At 36.7% G+C, this 20,779-nt stretch overlaps 2 protein-coding genes across 4 annotated transcripts; one reads left to right on the top strand and one right to left on the bottom strand.

The window, feature by feature from the left end:
* Nucleotides 1–2,697: 2,697 nt before the first annotated feature.
* On the bottom strand, nt 2,698–3,369 carry LOC306856754 (putative claudin-24; the record flags this gene model as incomplete). Its single annotated transcript, XM_079396190.1, has 1 exon — nt 2,698–3,369. The coding sequence occupies one exon, from the start codon at nt 3,367–3,369 to the stop codon at nt 2,698–2,700; it is 672 nt and encodes a 223-aa protein (XP_079252316.1).
* A 5,883-nt stretch (nt 3,370–9,252) lies between these two features.
* Nucleotides 9,253–19,131, top strand: LOC306857133 (uncharacterized protein). Of its 3 annotated transcripts, XM_079396849.1 has the most exons (11): nt 9,257–9,312; nt 9,392–9,423; nt 9,565–9,644; nt 9,828–9,928; nt 12,004–13,697; nt 13,794–13,815; nt 14,475–14,511; nt 14,980–15,028; nt 16,210–16,261; nt 16,623–18,168; nt 18,272–19,131. In XM_079396849.1, the coding sequence occupies exons 4-10, from the start codon at nt 9,829–9,831 to the stop codon at nt 18,146–18,148; spliced, it is 3,480 nt and encodes a 1,159-aa protein (XP_079252975.1). In that variant the 5' UTR covers nt 9,257–9,312; nt 9,392–9,423; nt 9,565–9,644; nt 9,828; the 3' UTR covers nt 18,149–18,168; nt 18,272–19,131. The 3 variants fall into 3 exon arrangements, with proteins under 3 accessions (XP_079252974.1, XP_079252975.1, XP_079252976.1); XM_079396848.1 differs by having other exon boundaries at nt 9,253–9,423; XM_079396850.1 differs by having other exon boundaries at nt 9,263–9,423; nt 9,588–9,644.
* Nucleotides 19,132–20,779: the final 1,648 nt, after the last annotated feature.

Genomic DNA, 20,779 nt, shown 5'->3' on the forward strand with positions numbered 1-20,779 from the left:
ATATACACTTTTGTTTCTCAAAATTGAGAGTTTATATCTTGCAGTTGCAAGTTAATATCTTGTAATTCTGAGGGAAAAAAGTCAGAATTGTGAGCTATAAACTTTGTGAGAAGTCATATCACAAAATTGTGAGATAAAAACTAATAGTTACCTATATAGTTTTAACCCAACAGGTTAAAAATTAAATAATAATTCTGATGTTATATCTTGCAGTTTTGACTTTTTTTCAGAAATCTGAGTTTATATTTCACAATTGAGAGTTAACATTTTGCAATTCTGAGAAAAAAGTTCTTATTAAATTCTTATTAAATAAATTCTGAGTTTATATCTCACAATTCTCACTTTTTTTCCTTGGAATTGTTATAAGAGATATAAACTCAGAATTGCAATAAAAAGTCAGAATTGTGAGATAAAACATTGCCATTTTTCTTCATTTTATTGATTTTTTTATTCCATGGCAGAAACAGGCTTCCATTCAGAAATTAAATAACGTATTGAATATTGCTCGTTCCACAGATAGCAGATATTAGCCATAATTGAAACATGTTCATACTTGTCAACTGAATAAATGTAACTGTTTTTGCAATGAACAGATTTATACCGATTCTAAGCAATTTGAACAAATGCGATTTTGATAATTTGATAATTTAATTAGTTATATAGATGCATATACTTATACTAAACTATGCCGTGATTTTTTGAGGTCTGAAATCTGACCCATTTAATTTCTGCATAACTTTGCATAAATGCATCACATTAAGTTTATTAGTTTATGTTCAAACTGTGTAATCCAAATTTAATATGCAGTTCAAATACATAAATCTCAAACTAATGCCTAAATATTTGTAGCAATAGGAATTCTTTAACAGGACTAAAGCGTTTCATCCATACGGCTGATTATCATAAAGGAAGTGGGCAGGAAGCTGTCGGCACAATGTGCTCCTGATCGCGAACAAACCTTTGTATGTAAAGATGGGAAGATTAGCATACAAAGACATAATGAGTCCATTGTGGAAAGCCAACAATGAGAACTTTGATCTGACGGCATGAACCCGGGCCGGGCCGATGGACACGGACCCTCAGCGGTTAAAACACTTCAGACGAGAAGCTGAAGGGATTTAGAAAGATGATCAAAGACACATTCCTCATGAAGAACATTACGGGCTCCGATCCATCAGGACACTTCAGAAATCACACACTCTGGATTTCTCTTGTATAATTATTGTCTTATGTAATGCAATTTTGTTTCAATGAAGATAACTGAAGGTCATCCATCACTTTCACCGAAAAATGTGAATTAATACCATTGTTTCTTTCAAGTTATATTGCAAACTAAAATCAAAACTAACTGGCACATCCAACCAGTGTTTGAATAGATGAATATGAGCTGAAATTACTGCATATTTCATCATCACATTGTGTATTTTACACCTGTTTGTCTCTGTAAATCAGGACTCAAAACAGTTTCAGCTCTTGCTTTTCAGTACCACAATTCATAATATGTGATATTTTTGGAACTTGAAATATAGAGGAACACATTGAAAATCTGTTTAAACTGGGATATAAAGTTTTTAGAGTTTGAAAAAACAAACAAAATATCATTATGTAAAATGTAGTACATTTGTCATGTAGTACAACTGAAATCTGTACAAAAACAGCACTAAAAATCTGATTAAAAGAGAAAAATGTAAAAATAAATAAATACTGCAAAAAAAAAAACAGTTTCAGCTCTTGCTTTTCAGCAGCACAGTTCAGAATGTTTGTTTTTATTATTATTATTTATTTATTTACTTTAATAATAATAATAATATAAGCAAGGGAGTTCAAAAGTCTGAGAGAAACATACAAACTCATTGCAAATGTTCAATTTAAAAAAATCATTATGATGCAAAACGAAGGTGAAATATTCTTTACTGTTTCTAAGTAACTGTTTCACTAATCAAATATAATTTTTTTTTTTCTATTTTTAGGTTGCTATTTTTTTATGCAAGTAAAGAATGTGACTGTTTACATGTGCCAAATACAGAATCCCTTATTTATTATAATACATTAATAAATTTGTATTAAAGAAATTCAATGCAAAAAAGCATTTTCTCAGACCTTTGAACCGCACTTACTCTAAGTATTTAAAAATATTATTTCTTAATTTATGAGCCTCACAAGTGATATTATCATAAATATGCATGTTACAGGCTACTCACATTTGTTGACATTTCGTGAGCACAAAAATCTCAAATGCAGAAAAACACCTGCATCTCTTCACTCCTATCATGAGACAAACATTCAGCTGATTTATTGACTGATCATCAACTTTGCTTTGACATTTTAGAGAACATCATCTTCCTCTCATTCAATCACTCTATATAAAAAAACACACTTGTATCTGGCTTTCCATTTGGATAATTAGCTTAAAATTGTCTCTCATAAATGACCTCGTAGTCATAAAAACCTAAGTTGCACTTTCTCGGAAAGTTTGCATCATTTGTTTCCACGATTAGTAGCTGAACTGTGTGGTTTCATTAGAATCACATACACATGCAGATTTGGGTTTGGGCTTATAAAATGATTCACAAAATGATTTGTAATCAAAAAATGAAGTCTAATCTGCCCAAACACTAAAAACAGCAGCATTATATTTACAATGAATATATCTGATCATTTCAGTGCAAAACGCAAAAGATTAGTTCATTAATAATCTCACACATATTCTGTCCTCCCGCGTGGAGAGCGTTCTGGACGCGTTATTTGAGCTCTGTTTAGTGCTATAGATTGGTGTAGCGAACACATTTCGTCTTGCATAAACAAGCAAGAAGTGACCAACACGAAACCAGCCACCAAATGCAAAAACCCAGCCGTCCAGCCGAGGAAAAGCGCATCTCCGAACTCCCACCGAGGAACCACGCTTGGCACGCTTTCGTCGAAGAACCGGAGAACCGTCAGATGTGCCACATACGAGACAGGCACGAGACCGAGGACACCTGCGATGATGCTAAAGATCCCGCCGAGCATCTTCAAGGTCCTTTTGGCTTTGAAGCTCTCCGTGCGTCTGCAGCTGTTCACCAGGTTGAGGCCTGGGATGGCGAATAACAGACCCATTAAAGCCATCGCCACAGTGGTGCACATCAGGATTCGGGCCAGTCGGATATCCGATGGGAGACCCAGCAAAGTGTTGTACGGGATGCATTCGGTCATCCCAAAATCCTGGACCACGCAGGTTTCCCACAATCCCAGCTGGAAGCTCTCGGTGGGCAGGAGCTCGGTGGAAAGTGTGAGCCATTGCGGCATCATGAGAGTGACCAGCGAACACAAGCAGCCGACCAGCGAGAAAAACAGACCCAGCAGCTCCAGAGTCCATAAACCAGGGTCCATGACCACTGCTCTCCTCCTCCTCCTCCCTGTCTACTAGTTAGTAGACTGAGAAGTGCAGAGAGCTGACAGCAGTCTGCGGCGATATAGAGGCGCGCGTCATCTCGGGATGGGTGGGCAGAAGCCCTGAACAACAGCAGCATTCACCAACTTACTTCAAAAAATTACAATATGGCATTAGGCAATGGAAGCCCGTTTCCCACACTGAAAAAAAATAATTAATTAGGTAATTGTGACTTTCTCACAATTCTGACTTTTTTTCTCAGAAACTCGCAATTGTGCGAAATGAAGTCAAAATTGCAACATAGACTATAAACTGGCAATTCTGGCTTTTTCCCCTCAGAATTGTGAAATAAAATGTCGCAGTTACCTTTTTAATTTTTTTATTCAGTGGCGGAAATGGGCTTCAGTACCTTACTCCCTAAAATTTAACTAATTAGTTACTTTTTTATGGACAGTAATGCATTGCTACTTTTATGTAACTTTTTCTCATCTGGCTTGGACTCTTCAGAAACAAACAAACAAATAAATAAGCTTTAATTTTCATAATTCACAATGTATACAAATAAATGAATCAATGAATCAATCAATATTTATTCTGTACACACACATGCATGGATATATTTATGAAAAATATGTTATGTTTATATATGAAATATATTTATATATATTATAAATTCTATGAATATAAATATATACATGTGAATATTTTCAAAATACATACCGTATGTGTGTGAATTTATATATACATAATGAATATAGGCTACACAGTACTCATACATATATTATGTAAATAAAAACTTGCGATTAATGCGATGTGATTAATCGTTTGACAGCACTAAATTAAATAAACATTTTCAAATAAGCAGAAGTCAAGCTGCGATACCAAACAGGACCACAGAGAGACGCCAAAGACCACTAAACCGCTTGACTGTACTAATACAGATCCATTCAGAATCACTAAACCACTGACCACCGTATAAACACCTTCAGCCAGCATCCATTATAAAACACTCTTGCTTTTAACCTGAGGTCTGAGGTGATTTGGGGGCCCTTGAGATGTTTTGACATGCCCTCACATTTGTGCTTATTTCAGCTACTTGTAACATAGCCTACTATTGCCCAACATGTCATTTTTTTGTTTTCGGCACAAACTGTGATACGATAATATGTGAGCAAGATGGATGTTTGCTATAATGCTATAATGCATTACTTTAATTACTTGGGAAAAGTAATCTGATTACGTAACTTACGGTACTTGTAATGCATTACCCTCAACACTGCTCGCAAACACACACTCGTTCAGAGAGAGTTCGATTCACAGACAGTGTTGGGGAGTAACTAGTTATGTAACGGAATTGTGCAATTTAATTACAAAATAAATGTAATTGTAAGTAGCTACAGTTACTGAGAAAAATGTGTCATTAAATTACAGTTAGGCCTACTTATGAAAATGTTAATGGTGGTAACATCTGAATTCTTTCACATACACACACACACACATAGAGATTTAATTGAGTTATTTCCTAAATTGCATTGCTCTAAAATATGTTTAATTTTTTAAGATGAGCTGTTCTTTTTCCAAGGCATTGTTAGATTGTTGCAGTGTTTCCTGTCATAATTATGCAAATATTTGATTTCAAAGCCATTCACAGCTATTAAACTATTTCTTATGATTTTAAATCTGTATTTCACCTCAAAACAATCTCAAAGTAAAAAGAGGTGCTAAAGTCTTATTTTATGCAGGCTGTGCTTTATATTAAATTATAATGATCTTAATTCAAGTGATGAAGGATTCTTGAAAGTCTGACAGTAAGCAGTGGTGAGTTCTACCATAAGGTTAACTCTGCCTGCTTTTCAAGTTTCACAATGATAAACAGTTAAAAACATTAGACATTTACAAAAGTACAATACAAGAAGAGCATCTTATTGTTGCTCTCCGTCACACTCCAGAATAAAATGATACTGTAAATGTCATCAATGTAATAGCCAAAAACATTATATGCTTTAATGCTTACCAAAAATCTGAACACTGAGCTATCACAGGTGTCAGGTGTTACAAGTTCTCAGAAAACTCCCAATTCACTAGTTGTAATTGAGTTCAAAGATGTGAATGATTCTTACAAGGTATCTCGTAATTAAAGTAATTACAACATGGCGTAAACGCACCTTTGTTTCATTTCACAATTGGCGTGAGATTCACATGGGCAGAGTGAGAGCGTGTGACAAAGCCTGGAAGCATGTCTCACGCCAAATGCGTGAGAGTTGGCAACCATATATAAACACACACACACACACACACACACACACACTCTCACACACACACTCTCACACACACACTCTCACACACACACACACACACACACACTCTCACACACACACTCTCACACACACACTCTCACACACACACACTCTCACACACACACTCTCACACACACACTCTCACACACACACACACACACACACACACACACACACACACACACACACACACACACACACTCACACACACACACACACACATATATATATATATATATATATATATGCATGTGTGTGTGTGTGTGTATTATATGCCAGTAGTGTTTGGGAGCTGAACATGAAAGCTGAAGTTTGAGAAGGAAAAATACTTTGAGATAAAACTCTCCCACGCTGCTCAGACAATGGTTCACATGTTCAAAAGAGTTGAATTAGGTCTTTCATTTAGTTTAGAAGAAGGCTTGATGACTTTCAGTTAACTCAGGATCACAAAGAGGTCAAGAACTTCAAACAACTGACTATTTCCTCCAAATGACCAGACTACAGAGATGTTTACTGCTGTATAATAAAAAGGGATTTAAAAATCTTTCAAACAAGGGCATAGATTTTAGTGGACGCTATGACATGTCCTTCCTTACCAATATCCAGCAACTAAAAATTGTCCCTAGCAATAATTTTGATCAAAGAATTAAATATGTGTATGTAACCTCTTGTTGTTGTCATTTTGGCTGGATCTGAAATAGGTCACACCATTGATATTACCTGAGAAGTAAAAAATACGCTAGAAAAACACATGTAATACATGTGTGGAGTAAAAACATATAAGAGCTGAAGTGTTTGAAACATACGAGCAGAGTTCAGCTGAACGATAAAGTTTACTCTCTTTTAGCTGTTTTGTGTTCATCTGCTGTATTTACATTACTATCACTCTATATAGACTAACACAATCAGATACAACAATCACTTCTCATATTTATTAAACTGAACATTGAATTCAATGGTATGAGAGACTGGATGCTTTCTATTGAAGTGCAGCTCAAACTATTTCAAATATAGTGAATTAAACTACAAAGTCCATCATAAAGCACAGTGTTTCATCAAACATGTATTTTGAGCTGCAGCTCGTCTTATTAATGGAGTGCTGCACTAGTTAGCAGTAAACCGGTTACCTCACCTCAACATGTTAATAGATTTGTGTTGAATGTTATCTTTGAAATGGAAATATTGATGTTTTATTTGTAAACATCATACTTTTTTCTTAATTCAGTTCATGTCATAAAACTAACGAGCCAAGTCATTAGTGCTGACAGTGTCGTGTAAACATGACTGAAGACGCAAAAAGAGGAAAAGACAAACCAGTCCAATGTCCAATGAGTGAATCATTTACACTGGAATCGATTGATTCACATTCAAACTCGTGACTTCAATCATTCAGTTCAAGCGATTCAATAGCAAAAACCAGATCAAAAGAGCCATCCATTCAGCGAATCATGTGATTCAGATTGGGACTTCAAATTGCATATTACAAATCATTTGATTTAGGTCGGGACTTCGAAGCGGGTTCACGAATCTTTTAATTCAGATCGGCACTTCGGAGCACGGATCAGAAAATAATTTGATTCAGATCGGGACTTCAGTGCAGGTTTGTGAATTATTTGATTCAGATCAGGCCTCACTCAAAATCACGGACTTTTGAGGATCAACTTAAAATAAATGAGCACATTCACTAATTATATTGAATTCATTGTGTTATAGATTAATTAATTTAGAAGATTTTACATAATTTATTCAGGTGGATTCCATAAAAAAAATCAAGCCTTAAAAACTACTCAAAATATTACAACCCGAATTCCAGAAATGTTGGGACGTTTTTTAAATGTGAATAAAATGAAAACTAAAAGACTTTCAAATCACATGAGCCAATATTTTATTCACAATAGAACACAGACAACATAACAAATGTTTAAATGGAGAAATTGTATCCACTAAATGAGCTAATTTCAAATTTAATGCCTGCTACAGGTCTCAAAAAAGTTGGCACGGCAGCAACAAAAGGCTGAAAAAGCAAGAAATTTGGAAAAGATTCAGCTGGGAGATCATCTAGCAACTAATTAAGTTAATTGACATCAGGTCTGTAAAATAAAAGGGATGTCTTAGAGAGGCAGAGTCTTTCAGATGTAAAGATGGGCAGAGGCTCTCCAATCTGTGAAGGAGTGCATGAAAAAAGTTTGTGGAATACTTTAAAAACAACGTTCCTCAACATCAAATTGCAAAGACTTTGCAAATCTCATCATCTACAGTGCATAACATCATCAAAAGGTTCAGAGAAACTGGAGAAATCGTAAGGGACAAGGCCGAAGACCTTTGTTGAATGCCGTGGTCTTCGGACCCTCGGACGACACTGCATCACTCATCGCCATGATTCTGTCATTGACTTTACTAAATGGGCCCAGGAATACTTCCAGAATCCACTGTCGGTAAACACAATTTGCCGTGCCATCTGCAGATGCCAACTAAAGCTCTATCATGCAAAAAGGAAACCATATGTGAACATGGTCCAGAAGTGCTGTCGTGTCCTGTGGGCCAAGGCTCATTTAAAATGGACTGTTTCAAAGTGGAAAAGTGTTCTATGGTCAGATGAGTCCAAATTTGATATTCTTGTTGGAAATCATGGACGCCTTGTCCTCTGGGCTAAAGAGGAGGGAGACCTTCCAATGTGTTATCAGCGTTCAGTTCAAAAGCCAGCATCTCTGATGGTATGGGGGTGCATAAGTGCATACGGTATGGGCAGCTTGCATGTTTTGAAAGGCACTATTAATGCTGAAAGGTATATAAAGGTTTTAGAGCAACATATGCTCCCCTCCAAACGATATGTTTTTCAGCAGGACAATGCAAAACCACATACAGCAGCTATTGGTGCTGAATTGGCCTGCCTGCAGTCTAGATCTTTCACCTATAGAGAACATTTGGTGCATCGTTAAACAAAAAATACGTCAAAGATGACCACAAACTCTTCAGCAGCTGGAAACCTATATCAGGCAAGAATGGGACCAAATTCCAACACCAAAACTTCAGAAACTCATAACCTCGATTCCCAGACGTCTTCAAACTGTTTTGAAAAGAAGAGGAGATGCTACACCGTGGTAAACATGCCCCCGTCCCAACTATTTTGAGACCTGTAGCAGGCATCAAATTTGAAATGAGCTCATTTTGTGCATAAAACTGTAAAATTTCTCAGTTTAAACATTAGTTATGTTATCTATATTCTACTGTGAATAAAATATGGGCTCATGTGATTTGAAATTCTTTTAGTTTTAATTTTATTCAAATTGAGAAAATGTCCCAACATTTCTGGAATTCGGGTTGTAATATTGTTACCATATTTTTTTTTAAGTAGATAGCTCGTTCCATTTTTTACAGTGTACCATTATGTCCCCACCAATGCCAAAATCAATTTCAAAATCTTTTTTTATATTCAATGCCACAAGAACAGTATTAGCCTACATAGTCACATTATTGGGTTCCAGACAAAAAAAGTTATCAAACTCGCTTCGCTGTGTCTGGTTTGACGCTCCTCCTGGTTTAAACTCCTCCTCTGACTGTAAACTCAAATCTCTCTGGTTAAGCACACATTAATGAGAAAGTGAAAGTGAAGAGGAGAGGAGAAACCTCGTGGAAACAGCTTACGTAACATTTATTTTGCTCTTGAATATAGAATGTCATTAAACTCAAGTGTGTGTTTATTAATGAACTACAACATTTCCAGCGGTGTGAATCAATCCTGCGGCCCCATACACGGTAATGAGATTCCTTCTTTTAACAACTTTAGAACAATGAGATTGAATACTTATGCAATCCTATGACATCTGATAAACTGAAACTAAGTAAACGTGTTGTTAAATCCATTTAAAAGTCTGTTTCTGGCTCTGGTTTTAACAGACAGGTTCCTGTTTTTCTGGCAGCTTCCAGACTTGTGAAAGGCGAACATTGTGCTTAGTCTACAGGATTCAGATTTAAAGGTGCGACAAATATTACAAAATATATTTTTTTAATTGTTGATAACAGTAAAGTGTCTTTTGTCCAAACTAGCCTGAGTTTACAGTTTCTTTCTTACAATAATACTGAACAGAACAAGTGTAAACTTGTTTATAGCAGTTGTATGTTGTACAAAGGCTTTTTTCTGCCTGTTCTTGTGTGTTTAGTATGACTACAGTAGGAGTGGATATGATTGAAACAGCAGCTCTTGGGAGATCCTTCCAGCTGGGGATGCTGTACGACTACAGGAAAGATGTTCTCATTCCAGGTACCATACCATAATGCAAACTTTCATCTCACCCTGAATGCATCATTGTTTCAGCTATTTAAACTGAAACATCTGTTATAATGCTTGATGTTACATACTACTATATTTTATAATTATTACTGTAATCAAACACACAGGTTTTACAGTTTACCTCACTTTGTATTCTTCTTTTTATTTACCTATAGCACTATCACAATTGAATCTCACACAATAACAGGATATATATATACAGTGCCCTCCATAAGTATTTGAACAGTAAAGACAAAATTGCTGTGTTGGCTGTGGAGTCAAGACATTTACAAATATGATTAAAAGATGAATATGAGACAAAACTACAGAATGTCACATTTTATTATTAGCCGTTTCAACACATACATGTTTTACCAAATAAAAAGAACAGCACTTTTAGAGTTCATCCCACTCATTGATGTGAGCATAAGTATTGGGACAGTTGAACATAAGGCAGATATAAAAGATTAAAAGCTATTATTTAGTTGCAGATCCCTTGCACACAATCACAGCAGTGAGTCTGTGACCCATAGACATCACCAGACTCTTGGTCTCATCCTTTCAAATACTTTTCCCAGCCTTTAATGCAGCCAATCCCAATTGTTGCTTGTTTTGGGGAGTTTCTGCCTTTACTCTCCTCTTCAGCTGGTGACATTCATGTTCAATCAGATTTAAATCTGGAGATTGACTTGGGCAATCTAAGACTTTCCATTTCTTTGCTCTTATAAATTCCTTGACTGAACTGGCAGGGTGTTTTGGTTCATTGTCCTGATGCAATATGAAGCACTTCCCAATCAATCTGGTGGCATTTTCTTGAATATTGGTAGTCAAGATGGTTTTGTCCCCTTCCAAATTCATTCTGCTACTGTCATCATACATTAAGTCATCAGTAAAGTTGAGAGGGCCTGTTCTAGAGACAGCCATGCATGCCCATGCCATGACACCACCTCCACCATGCTTTACAGATGAGGCTGTATGCTTGGGATCATTGCAGTTCCCTTTTTCTCCACATTTTTGCTTTCCCGTCACTTAGATAAAGGTTCATCTTTGTCTCATCGGTCCATAAACACAGTTCCAAAACTCTTCTGGCTCACCTTTGTGCTTTTTTACAAACTCTAATCTTGCAGCTTTCTGGAAGTTGTTGGTGTTTTTACAGACACGTCTTTTAGGGTTCATTTTCACAGCTTTTATGATTTGTCTGTCATCAACTACTGTTGTTTTCTCAGCCGATCAGGTCGTTGTTGGTTGCTGGTGGTTTCCAAACTCTTGATTTCTCCATGCCCTTTGTTTTTGCTAGACCTCTAATTGACTTCCTCTTTTCTTTTAGCATCCAAATTGCTTGCTTTTCTCTCAAAGTCAGCTCCCTCGTCTTCATCCTGGTTTGTGTGTGTCATCATCGAATGCAAGATTCAGAATACAGAAGTAATGGATATAACTGATACGACACATTCCCTGCTTTTAATATCTGAAGAATTAATGCAACAGGACACAGCTGATCACTTAGAAAGAGCTGTGAGGCAACTGCTCCAATACTTATGCTCACATCAGATAGAGGGATGAAACTCTAAAAGTGCTGAACTTCTTAGCTGCTAAAACATGTATGTGTTGAATCACCCAATAATAAAATGTGACATTCTGTAGTTTTGTCTCATATTCATCTTTTAATCATATTTGCAAATGTCTTGACTCCACAGCCAACAGAGCAATTTTGTCTTTACTGTTCCAATACTTTTGGAGGGCAATGCATACATGTATATATACCCTGTAAAAAATGAATGTCATTTTAACCGTAAAATATTGTAAAAACACTACAGATTAAAAAAAAAAAAATAGATTAACATTAATTTCCTGTACTATAAACAAGGAAAAACTGTAAAAGATCTAAACAGACATTTCATGTAATTTTACAGTAAAATGCTGTTAATTGTACAGATTTTATTAGTAAAAAAAACAGCATCACACCATCAACATTCACAGGAAATATCTGATTGCTTCATCACTATATCGCTGTATGCCTGAATGGACCTAAAGTGTAATCAATCGCAATTCTTCCCCTTTTTTTTCAGGAATCACACTGTGGGATCCAGAAAAGGTCCAGCAGAGTTTACGAACCCGTCCCCAAATTAACACCGATTTCAAAGTCACGGCTTCAGACTCCATTGAGGACAAATCAGCCTTACTAAACATCGACTGCTCTCTGAAACTGAGTCTTTTAGGTGGACTGGTCAATGTCACAGGAGCAGCCAAATATCTCAATGACACCAAGAAGTCTTTCAGACAGCAGAGACTGACTCTACATTATCATTCAACCTGCAGGTTTGAAGAACTGACCATGAATCACTTGGCAGCTGAAAATATCATTAATCAGGACGTGTTTGATAATGACACAGCGACACATGTCGTGACAGCAGTGCTGTATGGAGCGGACGCCTGCTTCGTGTTTGATAGAGAAGTTTCAGCAGATGAGAACAAAAATAGTGTAGAAGGAGAAACAAAGCTGGCCCTTGAGAAACTCAAATTCATTTCAGTAGATGTTAACGCAAGTCTAAAGATGAATGACGCTCAGAAGAATGCAGTCCAGAAATTCACATGCACGTTTTTTGGCGATTTCCAGTTACCGTCAAACCCGACCTCTTTTGAAGATGCTCTGAAGGTTTTCACCGATCTTCCAAAGCTTCTGGGAGAAAAGAAAGATCTTGCCGTTCCTGTGAGAGTTTGGCTTTATCCTCTGGACAAACTTCACTCAAGAGCTTCAAAACTTCAGAAGGACATCGACATGGATCTAATCATTGCCATAGAATCAGTGTTTGAGAGTCTAAATACAGCTGAGATGAGATGCAGTGACCTTCTGAAAGACTCACCTGCTATGACTTTTACTGTATTTCATGATAAAATTCTGCAAATGAAGCAAAACTGTTATAAGTACAAACTGAAGCTCGTGAAGAGACTCGGCTCTCTGCTGCCAATCATCCGTGGAGACGTGATGAAGGAAACAGCACTGAACGAACTTCTACAAGAACATGAGGAATCTCCTTTCAGAAGATCTGACCTTGCAGAATGGCTGAAAGAGAGAGAAAGAGAGTCTGAGATCGTTAAATCAGTCCTCCGACAGCTGAAAGATGCTGGTGCACAAGCAGAAGTCAACATAGATCTGATATTAATGGATCTGGAAGTTGGAAATCTGGTCTGTTTCACGTTCACATCAATGGACTGGACAGATGTGCTGCTGCTTCATCAAAATGCCTGTTTGAGTCCTTCAGCGAAAGGAAGAAATAATGAGAACTGCCCTGATTCAAAGCAAAAGTCTTGGCTCAGTCCTGACATCCAAAAGACCATGAGGAGCAACTTGAAGACATTTAAGAACTTGATTGATTCAAAAGATCGTAAACCTGCCAGGTTCATTGTGTCCTCAAGAGAAATGGAGAATAATCCTGGTTCCTGCATTCTGCTGTATGAAAGTGAATGTGATGAAGCTGTTTGCTTTATTCCTCCATCACAGCCTGCCTGTCCAGTCACAGAAGAGATCAATGAAAACACTGTCGTTGTAAAGGTTCCTCCAGCATGTCCTGCTACAATGGAGCTCAGATTACTGTATAAAACGAAGCAGGCCTTAGTCTGGACCTCTGAACCAGTGATGAAGGATCAACACACAGTTACTCTGACTGATCTGAGAGCAGGAACTAAATATGGGATCAAATGTGCAGCGGTAGGGAAACTCAGCCACACCGTATACAGTGATGTCACTGAAGTTACCACAGAGGTATGTACGATGATCCTTCAGCAAAAATCAGTTGAGAATGTGTACCTTATCTTGGTTATTTGTAACATGTTAATTTGTGTCAAATGGTTTTTTTAGGGAAGGAGCAGTATGAGTACTGGTGAGTCATATATTTTTCCTACTTAAAAGTTGTTGCTAAACATGGTTCATTTGCATGGAACTTAAACTTGTATTGGCCTGTTTACAGGACATTAAAGCCTGGATGGCTTCAAACTTTTTTAAATTAAATGATGATAACACCGAGGTCATTGTGTTTGGCCCTAGAAATCAGGAAGTGCTCAATGCTTATTCTACCTCTTTTTCTGGTTTAATTACATTTACATTTATGCATTTAGCAGACACTTTTATCCAAAGCGACTTACATTGCATTCAAGTTCCAGTTTTTACATTTTATCAGCTCTTGGTTTCCCTGGGAATCGAACCCATGACCTTGGCGTTGCTAGCGCTATGCTCATTCTGTAATTCTCTCTATTTTGGAACTGATAACAGAGGAAGCATTAACCTTTATGTGGCTCAAAAATCATTTTAATATTCCATAATTCCAAAAGAACATCTTTAAATAAATATGATAAACCATTGAAGTGTCCATTAATGAAACCAGTCCTAAATATTAATAGCTCTGACCACCTGTGCACTGCTGAAGACAAACATTCACATGCATTAAATTAAAATGAAAACCATATTATACTTAACATTATATTTTATTTTCAATGAACACATAAAAACTTTTTGTTGTCTTCTTATGTCCATTTGAAACAGAAGAAGCTTCTACAGGACGAGGTGAAGTGACCAGAAGGTGGGAGAGTCCTGTTATATTTTACAGTTATATATGAATATGCTGAAGACAGCCCTATTTCACCAAATTTGGCACGCTTCCTTAATTTGCTATTCAAGTTCAACAAGGTTTATGAAGCTTTTATGATGCACTTAAAATATACAGGTACGATACGAGAGTCGATGTGTGACAGTCATTCATAGATCAGATGCAGATCACCAATGAACTATTGATGAGGCAAGAAATAAACACGAGGGATCACGAAAGTTTGCATTGGAAGTGTTACAAATTATGCTTTTTATGTTTCTTTTTTGCCTGGTGCCTTTAGAAAATATCAAAATTGAGGTGTGACCTCCTTGTATATGGAACGATTTTTTAAAAGTGTGGTTATTGATGATAAGTTCATTGGTTAATAAAATAAATCCAGAATCTGGTTTAAAATGAGAAAATGTTTAAATTGAAAAAGCCTTTTTCTATCTTCTCCTGCAGGAGCCAGGATTTGAATGTATTGAAGAATCCTGATGTTTCCAGCATCAAGGTATTGTTATTAAGTGTTTATAGAGATCTGTGTTTGCACATCTCAGTGTTTTAGTAACTTTAGATTAAAGTCTCCTGGATTAAACCTTAAAATAAGATATTTAAAGGGGTCATATAATGCTATTTTAAAGATTATTTGGTGTAATAGAATATGTTGACATGCTTTAATGTTCAAAAACACATTATTCTTCAAATACTGTACATTATTGTGGTTCCTCTATGCTCCGCCTCTCTCAAACGCTTTGTTTTCTACAAAGCCCCTCCTTCCTACAAGCACAGACTGCTCTGATTGGCCAGCTGACACAGTGCATTGTGATTGGCCGAACACAACAAGCACATGTTGGAAATGTAACACACCTCTCACTATAATCTCGAGCTTCAGCTTTCAAAGTAAATATAAAGACAGCTAGTTTTACCATCAGTTCAGAGTCGTGTGACCGACACAGAGATGATGCTCGTATGTATTTGCAGTACAAAAGCCGCAGTTAAGACAGCTGACATGCTATTTTCTGACGACGCTGTTCCCCTCATTCAACACACACACACATGACGCGTTACTCTACACTGTGCAAAACTCTGCATTTGAACAGTCAATAGCAAATACTTAAACTAATAACAAAACATACTTACAGTCGCTGATTCAGAAGAGGCAGATTGTCCGAACTGACCCTTTTTTTTTCAGAAATAGCCTTTGTGCACAGCCAGCCTTGTACTCTACTAGGTTCACGAAACTGTCCTCCATAAAATGCGTTGCACAAATTCGAACATTTGGGTTGTGCTGTTCTGTTGTAAACAAATCTTAATCAATGATTCCTAAATGCATCTACTTTCAGAAGGCCAAATAAAGTGCTTGCTTTCGCATACAAACACACAGCGTCTGCCTGACATGCTGCATCAACACTACTGCGGTTACTGAAACCACGCATTCTTTCTTTGTGTGAACATTTGGGCAGCATTATGCAAATATTTCCACATCGTGACGTAGACATGTGGGGGTGTGTTTTAGCCCGGTCTGGATCTGCCTTCTCTTTTAGATAGAATAAATCCTTTTGTGGGAGACTTTGAGCTTTGTAACTCGGCAGAAACAGCTACATAACACACTAAAGAAAAGGAAAAGAAGAAATCACATCATATGACCCCTTTAAGAGTGTCATGAGTTTTTTTTTTTTTTTATTGGAGCAGGTCAAGCCGTCTGTGATCAACCCAGAGAGCAGCACACAGAGCCAATTGTCAGGTAACCAATAATGACATGTGATTTAAATCATTAGAGATTCAGGTTTTGTTATAACCCTAAATGAATCATTGCATCACTATTTCATGACACTCATGGTTCCAGTCATCAATTTTGAACACATACTCATATTCATATTAAGGAGTTTTCTAGAAATTAGGGAACATAAAACACTCACAATTAAACTAGAAGAACACTTCTGTGTGTAAGATCAGATCCTGTCAGAAAATATGCAACTAAAACAGTTTTAGGAAGGGTTGTCTAATACCCAAAACCTGACACAAGTTTAAAACAAAACCTGTTATACATAATAAAAGCACGTGATGTGATAGTTGTTGAACTGTGTTTGTGTCTGTATTATCAGTGTCCTCATCAAAGACCCTTAAACTGAGGCTGAAGGAGGAGTTTCAGTATCTGAATGAAAAACCTGGAGAAAGACAAAACCTGAATGATATCTTCATTGAACAACACATCACAGAGGACCCTGATTCTCACATCAGTGATGATAGTCGGATCATGCGCAACAACATGTTTGAAGGCCAGCATATCAGGAGCGTTTTGATGAAGGGAGATGCTGGCACTGGAAAAACCGTGACTGTGCAGAAGTTCATCCTGGACTGGGCTGAAGAGAAATCAAACACTGATATCCATTATATATTTCCAATACCTTTTCAGAAGCTAAACATCATCAGAGAGACGGTGAAGAAGTGTAGCTTCATGGAGATTCTGCAGCAATGCTTGGAAAACACTGAATATCTGAAACTCAACGACTCTGACAAGATCATGCTGATCTTTGATGGACTGAACGAGTTTAAACTTCCTCTAGATTTCCAAAAAACAAAGAAGATTACTGATGAAAACGAGCCAGCCTCAGTCTCTGGTCTACTGGCAAACGTCATCATGGGAAATCTGCTTCCTAACGCTCAGATCTGGATCACCTGCAGACCAGCAGCAGCCAATCAGATTCCTGGTGGATTTATTGATCGTGTGACAGAGATCCAGGGCTTTATTGATCTACAGAAGGAGGAATATTTCAGAAAGAGCATTAGTGATCAGAGAATGGCAGATAAAGTCATCAGTCACATCCAGAAATCAAGCCGCATCAGCAGCATGTGTTATTTACCAGATTACTGCAGAATCATTGCAGCGATTCCAGAGAAGATGTTCAGTGATGATTTCCCCAAGACTCTCACTCAGATGTACAGCAAACTCCTGTTAGCTCAGACTGAACTGATTCAAGAGAGAAAAGAGACCATCATTGCTCTGGGAAGAATAGCGTTTCAGCTGCTGGTGAATGGAAACTCTCTCTTCTGTTATGAACACTTAAAGAAATGTGGCATTAGAGATGAAAGTGATCTGATACGCTCATCAATCATAAAGAAGATTGAAGACAGAAGCAAGCGTAAATTACTCTGTTTTGTGAATCACAGAACACAGGAGTTTCTGGCAGCTTTATATGCGACTGAAGTCATTAATGAGAATAATCAGCTCCAGCTCAGAGATCTGTCCAGTCTGAATCTTGACTACGGAGAGCACTGGTTCACAAGCCAATATTCACGCCAGAACGTGATGGAAAAAGCTTCAGAAAGACAGATGGATCTCTTCTTCTGCTTTTTACTGGGTCTGACGCTGGAGTCCAGTCAGAGAGCTTTAAAAGACCTCCTGAAACAGAGAGAAAGATACTCTTCATCCAGTCAACAAACAGTAAAACACATCAAAACACTGATCATGGAGTCTTCTCCAGAAAATACAGACAAATGCAGTCTCCTGTTTGACGCTTTGAAAGAGCTGGACGAACGATATTTAATCCAGGAAATAAAAACACAGCTGAAATCTGGACTCAAACCCTCTCATGCTCAGTTTTCAGCTCTGGTGAATCTACAACAGTAGCTGGACACATCGATCAGAGGGTCTGAGGCTGACGAAGGATTGAGTGATTCATCAGATCATTTAACAGTGATTTTTATAAATAACAACTAGTTGTTAAGTGAGCACATTTTTCTCCCTCTACAGGCTGAAGAAGTCCTAATCAACATGATTCCTGATGTCTTCAGGTCACAAGTTGAGAGCGAGACAGACATTAAATCAGCGATTGAGACTATATATGCACAATTGAGTGTGATTACATTAAGCATCTGCATGTAAACGTTTTAAGATGTCTCAAAAACAGATGTTTAAGCAATGCAGACCAATAGATTAATATACTATTTGAATTTTTGTGTCAAAATATTTTTTAAATGCGGTCGCAGTTATTTTTATGACTAGTAGTACATTCTTTCACTTTACATTGCTATTCTTGTTGTGGTAAAAAGTTAATAATATAAAATAACACAGTATGACACAGTATGTGCAGGTCGTTTTTTTAAAACTGAAACAGTGGTGCGTTGAACCAGAGACAATATACTTGCTCTTGTGAATTTATGCTGATGTTAATTTCATTTACTGACACATTCCCTCTGTATATAGCAGTATGTGCATCAGTATACAACAGCCAAGACAACATTCAGCTTATTTACAGCATCATAGGGATGTCTTTTAACACCTTGTATTTTCTCTCATTTTTATGTAAAGCACTTAATCACCGTTGTTTATGAAATTTGGTATATAAATATATGGAAGAATGTTCAGGACTATTTTCAAAAGGAAATAAACAGGTCTCAAAAACTAACAGTCACATTCGTCTACTGATGACATATACACTGATCATGTGTGAAAAAACTTATGCATCATTTGTTCACTTAATCAAAACGTTTTTTTTTAGGAAGAAAGAAAGAAATAAATTATTTTTACCCCTTGAATCTCCATTTACATTATATATATATTGTGCAAAGTGCTTTATAAATAAAGCTGATTTTCTGACTTGGCTTATATGCATATTCAGTGTGTGTTCAGTGCGCGCACACACACACACACGTTTGCATTGTTACACTTTCAGATAAATATCATTTACTATTTTTAATATATATATTTTTTCCCTTGTGGGGACCGCAGACCACACAATGTCAAAAGGTTACTATCCTTGTGGGGATATTTGGTCCCCACAATGTAGCATAAACAAGTACACACACACACACACACACACACACACTCACATACACACACATACACACACGCACACGCACACACACACACACACACACTCACACACATACACACACATGCACACACACACACACACACACACACACACATACACACACACACATGTTGGGTTTCCATGTTTTATGGGGACATCCCATAGGCGTAATGGTTTTTATACTGTACAATCTGTATGTGCTATTGCCCTACACCAACCCTACACCTAAACTTAGCCCTCACAGGAAACATGCTGCATTTTTAGATTTTCAAAAAACTTTATGCTGTATGATTTATAAGCTTGTTTCCTCATGGGGACCAAAAAATGTCCCCACAAGATTAAGATTTACTGGTATTACTATCCTTGTGGGGACATTTGGTCCCCAGGACGTGATGAATACCAGGTGCACACACACACACACACACTCACACACACACACTCACACACACACACACACACACACACACACACACTGAATCTGCTATGCAAAAATAAAATTTTTAGAAGAGTTAAGACAGTTTTCAAAGAAGTGTTTGCTTTTGCAAGATGTGTGTGTGTTTGGTTGTTTTGAGAAATGGAGCCATGGTTTCAAAAACTGTGAGCATTTGGAAAAAACTATTAGTAAACAAGTAAAACACGTTCTGGACCGTTCTGGTTTTAAGCAGTGATTTAGTAGTTAGTTAATGTGCTACACTCAAAGAAAAGTCTGTAAAATAGGGCACAATCTACTATGTTGAAGGAATTCTCTGTATTGATTTTTACACAGGTTTTTTACCTGCATTTTTAATTATGTGTTGTATTTTGTGTTTTCGGGTTACAGCAGATAATGGATAATGTCCTGGAAAATTACTAGCAGTGTTGGGTAAGTTATTCAAAAAAGTAATGAATTACTAGTTACTAATTACATTTTCAAAAGTGTAATTAGATTACTGTACAAATTACTCTAATAAAATAGTTGTTGACAATAAAATTTGAGAATTGGGTAGAATTAAGGATTTAGAATAAAGTCTTGCAGAATAAGACATTAATATGTGGTTTTTAAGTAATAATAAACAGCCAATATCCCAGTAATATTGATGCTGATAACCAATAATAGTGAGAATTGGACACTAACGTGTTACTAATACTGTATTTAAAGTGAGAAGGGTTCATAAAAAGCATGCATTTTAAGATTAGACTTTAAATTGTGATGTTAAATGCACTATTGTGTTGTGAATGTTCTATAAACAGTATTAAGTTCAATTACATAAGAAGTAATTTACAGGAAAAATAAGAGTAATCCCTTAATTATTAAATTACAGTAACCTTTTCCATTTCTCTAGATATTTTTCTTACAGTGTTCCAACTGATCAACAAACACAAGCTACTAACAAAGTGTATCATATCATTACTAAATTACAGAATTATTTTTTAGCATTATTATTAAATTAACTACTATAGGCATC

Source organism: Barbus barbus (assembly GCF_936440315.1).
Source record: "Barbus barbus genome assembly, chromosome: 37".
NCBI lineage: Eukaryota > Metazoa > Chordata > Actinopteri > Cypriniformes > Cyprinidae > Barbus > Barbus barbus.

Coding starts and splice junctions, on each gene's coding strand:
- LOC306857133 (XM_079396848.1), top strand. CDS start 9,829: ATGACTACAGTAGGAGTGGATATGATTGAAACAGCAGCTCTTGGGAGA. Junction 9,929..12,003: donor GAAAGATGTTCTCATTCCAG/GTACCATACCAT, acceptor CTTTTTTTTCAG/GAATCACACTGTGGGATCCA. Junction 16,262..16,622: donor CACACAGAGCCAATTGTCAG/GTAACCAATAAT, acceptor CTGTATTATCAG/TGTCCTCATCAAAGACCCTT.